This window comes from Arachis stenosperma, chromosome 3, assembly GCF_014773155.1.
Source record: "Arachis stenosperma cultivar V10309 chromosome 3, arast.V10309.gnm1.PFL2, whole genome shotgun sequence".
Lineage (NCBI taxonomy): Eukaryota > Viridiplantae > Streptophyta > Magnoliopsida > Fabales > Fabaceae > Arachis > Arachis stenosperma.
Window position 1 is genome coordinate 10702907 of NC_080379.1, and position 9479 is coordinate 10712385.

General features: G+C 37.1%; 1 protein-coding gene across 2 annotated transcripts; it reads left to right on the forward strand.

The window, feature by feature from the left end:
- Positions 1-250: 250 nt before the first annotated feature.
- On the forward strand, positions 251-9222 carry LOC130968999 (uncharacterized). 2 transcript variants are annotated; one of them, XM_057894540.1, is made up of 10 exons: positions 251-599; positions 703-833; positions 3021-3228; positions 3975-4497; positions 4577-4828; positions 4919-5110; positions 5190-5264; positions 5367-7814; positions 8463-8766; positions 8854-9222. In XM_057894540.1, exons 1-9 carry the CDS (start codon positions 400-402, stop codon positions 8760-8762), a joined length of 4329 nt encoding a protein of 1442 aa, XP_057750523.1. In that variant the 5' UTR covers positions 251-399; the 3' UTR covers positions 8763-8766; positions 8854-9222. The 2 variants fall into 2 exon arrangements, with proteins under 2 accessions (XP_057750523.1, XP_057750522.1); XM_057894539.1 differs by having other exon boundaries at positions 8463-9222.
- Positions 9223-9479: the final 257 nt, after the last annotated feature.

Genomic DNA, 9479 nt, shown 5'->3' on the forward strand with positions numbered 1-9479 from the left:
GATGTTATTGGTATTGGGCCTGCTTGATTGAACTTGAATAGAAAATTGTTTGAATTTGTAGCTCAGCTATTTTAAATAATGTTTTATATTATTAATCATATAAAAATTATTAGTAAAATAAGAAAAATAAAAAAAATTAATTTATAATTTGCGAAAGAATAATTCGATTTCACAAATTTAGAGAACGAAAATCCTATCGACGTATACATGGTGACAAAGTGGTCGCCTTTTAAAACTGAAACAGTGCACTCTATACAATTCCCAGCTCAAGAAAACCGTACAAAGACTCACCATTCACCAGTATATTGGTTTCAACTTTCCAGGGTTTTCGTCTTCACCCCTCCCCCTTCTCATTGTACATAGATAGTTGCTGGTTTCAGAGCGATTACATCCCTTTCCATGGCGAAGTTATCATCATCTTCGTCGTCGTCGTCGCCATCATCAGTTTCAAACTCGGAAAATTCTCGCGAGCTTCTGTGTGTAGGAACCTTGGAAATCGCCACTCCAAAGCCCGTTGGGTTCCTCTGCGGCTCAATCCCTGTTCCAACTGACAAGTCTTTCCATGCTTTCCATTCCCCTCTTCTCCCAACTCCTCAAACGTACTCTCTCTCTCTCTCTCTCTCTCTCTCTGAATAATTTTCCTTCTTCTTCTGATTATATTTGGATATGTTTCTTTTTTGTGATGGGATTTTGTATATTCAGAGTGAATGCTCCACGATATCGGTATCGGATGCTGCCAACTGAGACTGATCTGAATATGCCGCCTCTTCTTGCGGATTTCCCAGACAAGGTTCTTCCTGTTGGTTATGTGCAGTCCAAGGCTACTGGAGGAGGTGACTAACTGTTCATTGCTTCAGGAGATTCTTTAGAGTAAATGTCTAGTTTAATATCACATTCAGTACTTTGTTGTGTGGAAATCTGTGCAGTTCTAATGCCTCTCTTGTTTTAAATTAGATGCATCTGTTTAGCTACAACTATTTGAGGAAGGATCCAGTAGATGTTCAGAGTAGAAATTCATTTGCTTCTCATTTTTAAATAAAGTGATAGCTTAGTCTTGCACCCCGTTTGCTTAGTGATATCTACCACTATTTTAGGAAGCTTGCTACAGGCTCCGTTTAGTTAGTGACTTAGATACACAAATACATAGGTGCGAAGGTACACAAAGATGTTTGGTAGCACTTAGACATAGACAAAGAGTGGGACTGAAATACACTGTTTGTGCATCTTGGAAGAACACTAGTGTCTATATCTTTAGTATCTCTGTCTAATTGTCTTGTCCCTTGTTCCAAAACCAGGCTGCCAATGGCTTGGTTGTAGCAAAAAATGAGAATTAGCTTTCATTGAAAATAAAAGGATATAAATTAGTTCAAGAGGATAACTTTGTGATTGTGGTCATAGTGTGGTACTAAGATCAGCATTTTCTTTGTCGTAACAATTGCTTCAAGCATAGTGAGAAGAACATGCTTTGATCTAGCATGGAGCTCTGGACTCTCTGAAGATTTAGTTTTGTTGACTGTTGCTACAATGTTGAATCCACTAATAGGAAACTGTGAGCAACACGGTGACTTGTGAGTACAAGTTGGACCAGAAGTAAGCAATATGTTTAATTGAAGTGCACTGTTTCAAGGTTTCCCAACATTCTCCCTCTCTCTTAGGTTCTCCCTTCATTGAAAAAGTAATCTTACTCAAATTTAGTTCTTTTTCTGATAGAATGCTATTATTGAATTCCACTATTTTCTTCGTGTCCTGATTGAATTTGCTTGCTGCATTTGTTTAATTCAAATTATTAATGATAAGGCTACAGAATTGAATGGGAAAAATGCTTTTTATTTTGTACAATGTTGGTATCTAGTTTAGCAGCTGTTAGTTAATATGAACATAGTCATATTGTGATGATAGGATTAACAATCCACATCCATCCAACTTACTGGTTTTCAATCTAGATTTTCGATGGTTCCTTGTGCCCTTGTTATTGGACCATAGGTTCTTGGTTAAAGTTGGAATGGATGTTCTGCAAACACCATAAGTAATATGCTTTTGCTAAATACAGTTTATGCCTAAGGTCTGGAATTGAGTTCTGTTAGTTCACAGTTCTGTATATGAGATTATTCATGCATTTTCCTATGAGGAATGCTAGGGGACCATCAGAATTTATTGTTTTTGGCCATCAGTTAGCCATCAATGTTTAAAAGTATGAAATAAAGTATATTGTTGGATTACTAGACTAAAGAAACTAGACTAAAGGAATTAACTTGATGGCTAAGTGATGGCCAGAAACAATAAATTCTGATGGCCTCCTAGCATTTCTCTTTTTGTATTTTTCTTACTATTAAATGCTGAAACTGCCAGTTTCTTGTATTATATTAATAGAAGGGTCAGGGTTTTGCCACAGTATCCCATCTGTTAAATGGATCAACGGACAGCTTAACATTTATCTGGATACCGCTGTTTGGACTTGATCTAAGGGTGTAAGAAGTGTATACCATTTTTGCTCGACTATATAGAAACCATTTGCTTAATGTGAAAGTTCATATATATTACATGATATATGGTAGGATGCAATGGCACTAATGTTCCTACATTCCAAGTACCAAAGCATATCCTGGTCTTGTGAGAAATCTGAGTAAAATATAAGAGCAAAGGAAACAGAGCAAAGAGAGAAGGCAGCCTAGTGCACGAGCTCTCATATGGTTGGAGTCTTCTAAATTTAGAATGAGATAAATATTGCATTATCCTCTGATTTGTGTAGCACATGGTTTTACTAGTAGATGTTTACATTATACTCTGTTCTGCTTTCAACTGAACAAGCATAGAAGTTGGTTAAAAGTCTGTTATGCAGCTGCCACAAAATAACCCTAGTGCCAAAAAAATATGTGTTATTGCATGTAAATACTTGTGTTGTGTACAACATAATACGAAATATCTACCTAGACTACATTTACGTCCAGTTCTCATCTGATATTTATACTTAATTTCGAAACCTATCAGTTTCTTTTAACATCTCATATTGTTTGAAACAGACTTCCCTTGGGAGGGCAATGCTGTTGCTTCAAATTTTACAAGAAAATGTGAGGCCCTCGCAGTATCTGGCTTGGCTGATTATGGGGATGAGATTGATGTAATTGCTCCAGCAGACATTTTGAAGCAGATATTTAAAATGCCATATTCCAAGGCTCGATTGTCAATTGCTGTTCATCGAATTGGCCAGACCCTTGTTTTAAATACTGGGTGTGTATTTGATCGACTGTTTACTCATTTTCTTTCCGTGCCTCATTTTCACCTTATCTGAACTAGTCCCATGTGATGCACTTTTTACTTAGGAAAAATGATTTTCTTTTTCTTTTTAATCCTTATTTGTCTTTTAAAGAAAAAAAGGAACTGGATTTTGCATTGAAAAATAGAAAAGATTAGTAGTTGAAATGTTTATTCTCTATCTATGGTTAAACATTAAGGGGAAGGCAAGGACACCTTGTATGTCTTCTTTTCTTTCTCATTAAAATTTCTTTTCGTCAATAAAGAAACAAGAACATGCATAGACAGCTAAATCATGTTCTCCTGATTCTAGTCCTTCTTGTATGATCAGGGGTTGTATAGTATATTGTATATGGTAATTCAAAGATGGTCTTCTTTGTATGTGTCATTTAAAATGTTGAAATGGGTTCTGCTTTTTAATTAATATTATCTGCTTTTTGATACCATCTGCATTTCATACTTGCATTTAATTACTTTAAAAGTGCCAGGATATTTACAAATTGTAGGTCGGGTTTTCTTCACAGGAGTCATTCAAATAATTGAAAAGGGCTTCTAGTTCTTTACTATATTAATTATTGTTGATGTGTAGGTTAGCAGCATTTTCTTGATTTGCCTTTACCTTACCCCACCCATGCTGGCAGATCTTTCTCTTTTGGGGTTGCTTTCTGCTTATTATTTCAATCTTCGATTTATTTATGAGTGACAATATTTATGAGGTACAGGCCAGATGTTGAAGAAGGAGAAAAGTTGATTAGGAGGCATAACAATCAATCAAAATGTGCAGATCAGTCACTATTCTTGAATTTTGCTATGCATTCAGTCAGAATGGAGGCCTGCGATTGTCCACCAACTCATAATGTTTCACAAGAGGAGAAATCAAAATCTTCAGTTCTTCCTGGAAGCAAAACACCCCATATTGTGGAACAGAATGATGTTGTTCAAGCTGATGGATACAAATGCTGTTCTGAGTACTCAAATGTTAAGCAGGATGTCATTTGGGGAAGCAAGAATAACAGGAGAAATAAGAACCATAGTCCTGCCAATAAAGTGTCACATGTTGGTGAAAAACCCAGAACAACAATGCAAGAGTCTGAAAAACAAAGAAAAGCTGGTAATGATAGCTTTCTGAGGGTCCTGTTCTGGCAGTTTCATAATTTTCGGATGCTCCTTGGAAGTGATTTGCTTCTGTTTAGTAATGAAAAGTATGTTGCTGTGAGCTTGCATTTGTGGGATGTCACAAGACAGGTAAGAGCATTCTTCTAATACTCTTTGATCATACTTTATGTTTGGAAGATTGTTAATTATGTTCACTTGATTTTGATAGGTCACACCTTTGACATGGCTTGAAGCCTGGCTTGACAATGTTATGGCAAGTGTGCCTGAGCTGGCAATATGTTATCATCGTAATGGTGTTGTTCAGGGATATGAGCTTCTGAAGACAGATGATATTTTTTTACTTAAAGGGATATCTGAGGATGGGACGCCAGCATTTCATCCATATGTTGTCCAGCAAAATGGCCTTTCCGTTTTGAGGTTCCTTCAGGAAAATTGCAAACAGGATCCTGGAGCTTACTGGGTACATTTTATTTATTAAGATAAAATATCCGTTGATTTTACAATTTTTTCCCTTAGTAGTGCTGGCAAGTTTGAAGTAGTATTTTTGCAGCTTTATAAAGGTGCAGGTGAAGACGATATACAGCTTTTTGATCTTTCTGTTATTCCCAAAAACCATTCATCTAATGATTGTGATGATGCTTCAAGTTCCTTGCCATCTTTAATCAATAGAGGTAGAAGTGATGCAGTGTATTCACTGGGAACACTCCTGTATCGAATCGCTCACAGGCTTTCACTGTCAATGGTGTGAAAACTAACCCTATCTCCAGGTTTATTTGAGGTCTCGAACAGCTAATTGCAAGTTATTGTTTCTTTTTCTGCAGGCTGCTAAAAATAGGGCTAGATGTGTCAGCTTCTTTAGGAAGTGTTTGGAATTTCTTGACGACTCAGACCACCTGGTACCTCTCTGGAATAACATGTTTTATATCTTCCCGCACTTTACATTTGCACTACAAAATTTTTCTGATGACTGCATTTCTAATAAATGTGTTGCTCAACAGGCAGTACGAGCAATTGCTCATGAACAGTTTGCAAGGCTGATTTTAAATTATGATGAGGAGCTTAATCTAACATCGGACTCACTAGCTGTGGAATGTGGACTAACTCTTACTGAAGCCAAAGAGTCACCTTGGGATGCCGAAAACACTAATTCTGAGTCAGTTGCTCCAGAAGTATTCTATCTCCTAGCGGATGACAAATCCCATGAACATGAACAAACACCTGACTCAGTAGATGGTGATGCACAATTGAGCAACCACAGAACGTCTCTATCCAGCTCATCTCCAGATGCTAGCAGCTCTTCTGGATGTGAAGTATGTCCAGTTACCACACCTGTGGTTCAGACAGTTGCTGATCCAATATCATCTAAGTTAGCCGCAGTACATCATGTTTCACAGGCCATTAAGTCTCTGAGATGGATGCGACAGCTTCACAGCAACGAACCAGAGGTGATGGATCGGTTTGATGAAGATCATGATAGGTCACCGTCATCTTTTGATGTTTCTGTTTGTGCTTGTGGGGATGCTGACTGTATTGAGGTTTGTGACATTCGAGAATGGCTACCAACATCCAAGTTGGATCATAAGTTGTGGAAGCTTGTTCTTTTGCTTGGAGAATCTTATTTAGCACTTTCCGAAGCATACAAGGAGGATGGTCAACTGCATCAAGCTTTAAAGGTTATACAGTTAGCATGTTCTGTTTATGGATCAATGCCTTCACATCTGGAGGACACGGAGTTCATTTCTTCTATGGTTAGTAGCTCATCCTTGCAGAGAAAATGCTATGATATAAATGAAAGTCGTACATTGCTGAATGATGTAAAAGATGAGACTGTTAATAGGTATCTCACTGTTGAGAGGAAGTCTTCTACTTACATTTTCTGGTCCAAGGCATGGGAGCTGGTCGGAGATGTTTATGTCGAGTTCCATAGGATAAAGAGTAATGAAATTTCAGTACAAGATGTGAGAAGACCTGCAAACAGTGAATTGAAAATGTCATCTGAGGTTGCTAAGGAAGTTAAAAGGCTGAAGAAGAAGCTGGTGCAGTTGAACCAGAATTGTAGTTCATGTTCCTTGGTAAATTGTAGTTGCCAAAGCGACAGAGCTAGTAGTGGAAGCAGTGCAAGCAGTAGTAGTGCAGATATGAGCCTGACGACTTATGGTAGAAAGCATGGTAAACGATGGTTTACTAAAAATACCAATTATTTGCATCCAAAAGATCCTGGAGATGAGCTCATTCTTAATGAGAATAAAAAAGATTTTGAACATTTTGAGCACAGTAATTATGGTGGAAACTTGATAGATACTCTTGATGGTAGCGCGATTGAAGTTGAATCCTTGGCAGCTATGAACTCCAGAACACATGAGGGATCTTCAGAGCCCGACAATTCCGGTTCCAGTGCTCTATCACAAACTGAATTAAGTTCAAAGGTAACAGGTATAGTTAAAAATGGTGGTATCTTTGATTATCTAAGTAAACCTGTACTTGGAGATGTTGAGCACAATCTATTAGCTGCTTTAAAATGCTATGAAGAAGCTAGAAAAGCATTGCTTAAACTTCCATCTGGTTTATCTGAGTTAGAATCACTGGTTAAAAAGAAAGGGTGGGTTTGTAATGAATTGGGGAGAATTAGAATAGAAAATAAAGAGTTGAACAAGGCTGAACTGGCCTTTGTAGATGCTATAGTTGCATTCAGAGAAGTTTCAGATCACACCAATATAATATTGATAAACTGTAATTTGGGTCATGGCCGACGAGCTTTAGCTGAGGAGATGGTATCAAAAATTGAGAATCTCAAATTACAGAACATCTTTCATAATGCATACAGTCATGCTCTGGAAGCTGCAAAACTAGAATATAAAGAATCTATTAGATATTATGGGGCAGCAAGGCTAGAACTAAATGCTGTAAATGAGGATGATGATGCTGTGACAAGCAGCTTGAGGAAGGAGGTACATACACAGTATGCTCATACTTATCTGCGGCTTGGCATGCTTTTGGCAAGAGAAAATAGTACAGCTGAACTGTATGAGAATGGATCACTGGAGGATACCTGTGTAAGGCATACAAATTCCCATGACCGAAGAAGGAAAGAATTGAGAAAGCATGAGATTTCAGCTAATGAGGCCATTAGGGAAGCATTATCTGTGTACGAGTCTCTAGGTGAACTACGCAAACAGGAGGCTGCATATGCTTACTTCCAGTTAGGTTGCTATCAGAGGGATTGTTGTTTGAAATTTATGAACGCTGGCAATAAGAAAAGCCTTTCAACAAAAGGTGAAAATAGCACTGACCATCGAGTCAAGCAGTATTCATCTCTAGCAGACAGGAACTGGCAAAAAGCAATGGACTTTTATGGCCCTAAAACCCATCCTAACATGTATATTACTATACTCATGGAAAGGTCGTCTCTTTCATTAAGCCTTTCAAGTCAAATACGCTCCAGTGCGGTATTTTCCTTCCCTTTATATTTGCATATTATATTATGTTTGTTATAATTTCTTTCCCTGGGATTCCGTTCAGATGATTAAGTAAATGTCAATCTTTTATGTGGAAGTATGCTCTATCTTTTGGTTAAAAAATGTCTGACATGTACTGAATTATGCTGACATGTTAGATGAGTTCCACTGTAAAATGTCAACTGCATATTTTCTCAAGTTCTATAATACTGTGTAATATTAATATAACACTCGAATTGCTCCTCTGGTGTATGGATATTGAGAAAAAATTAGAACAATGAAGATTCCTAGAATTTACTCACTGTTGCATTTCTTATAGTGATTTATTTGCGAAAAACTATCTACTATGCTACACAAAAAATAAATTTATATAGCCTTACATGACTAATTCATGTAGATCATTCTATCTAGTTGGTAAAACTTGGTAATTGTAGTATTCATTTCAAAATAGCGCCTCACTACAAACATATTGTGTTGCTGTTTAACATTTTTCAGTAAAAGAAGCCAAAGGGCAATACTAAGCATATTTTGACTTAGTCACATATATTTACTTCTGGTGAATTCTATTGTCCATTTATGGTTCTGATTTTCAGTGTTTCTTTGTCCATCAGTTGCTGATACTTTCAGAATTTGTTCCAGGTTCTTGAGTCAGCTTTGGTTCTCATGCTCGAAGGACGCCATGTTTCAGAGACAAGCACTGACACTTTCAGTACTGGTTATCCTGAACTGCATGCGAAATACTGGAGTCAGTTGCAGATGGTTTTGAAGAAAATGTTGGCCATGGTACTATCATCAAGTGCGAACAAATCTCCCTGCCAATCTTCTCTATCCTCTGGTAGACTTGGAGATGGAGGAAAGATCAGGGAACTGTATAAGATGTCCCTCAAGGGTACGGACATGACCCAACTGCATGCCATGTACAGCTTGTGGATGTCATAATGAGGTATTCAACCTGCCAATTTTGTCTTGGTTGCCTCCGAACAAAAGTGAATAGTTTTCCACCTCTCGTTGATTGTCTTAATATTTGTAGGAAAAATGTAACAAACTTGGAGGATGCAAGTCTTGAACTCAGTTCCGTCTAATTGATTGGAGATTTAGTTGACCACTAGATAAACCAAGACTTGCATTGACTGTAAAGAATTTCCTCACAAAAGACACATTACCATCACAAGAATGAAGAGAGCACTTTTTTGTTTAGAAAAGAAGATAACTTTTGACATGTATAAAAGTATAGAAACTAAATTGGGATAAAATATCCTCTCAAAAATGGAAGAGTAAAGCTATGATATATAGGGCTAAACCATGTAAGAATGCGTCTCAATCACTTTGAATATCAGTTAGAGGAACACAATTGGTCAGATCATGTGCAGCATCAAAGGGATGCCAAATAAGTAATGTTATCCCCAAAAAATGTCAAAAAGAAACTTTGCTTTTTTACATGAATAAAAACTTCTAAAATTAAAGAGTGGAAATTTATGTAAGTATAACATTTTATATGTTAACAATCTGGTATTTTTAATGTTCCTTGCTTTTGAGCTGACAATTAAGAACTCTAAGCATAAAGGATGTCATCAAGATCTGCCAATCATCAAACCAAAGCAAATTATACATAAGAAAGTAGAGTGATTGATGCAAGTAAGAAAACAAAAGGAAAAT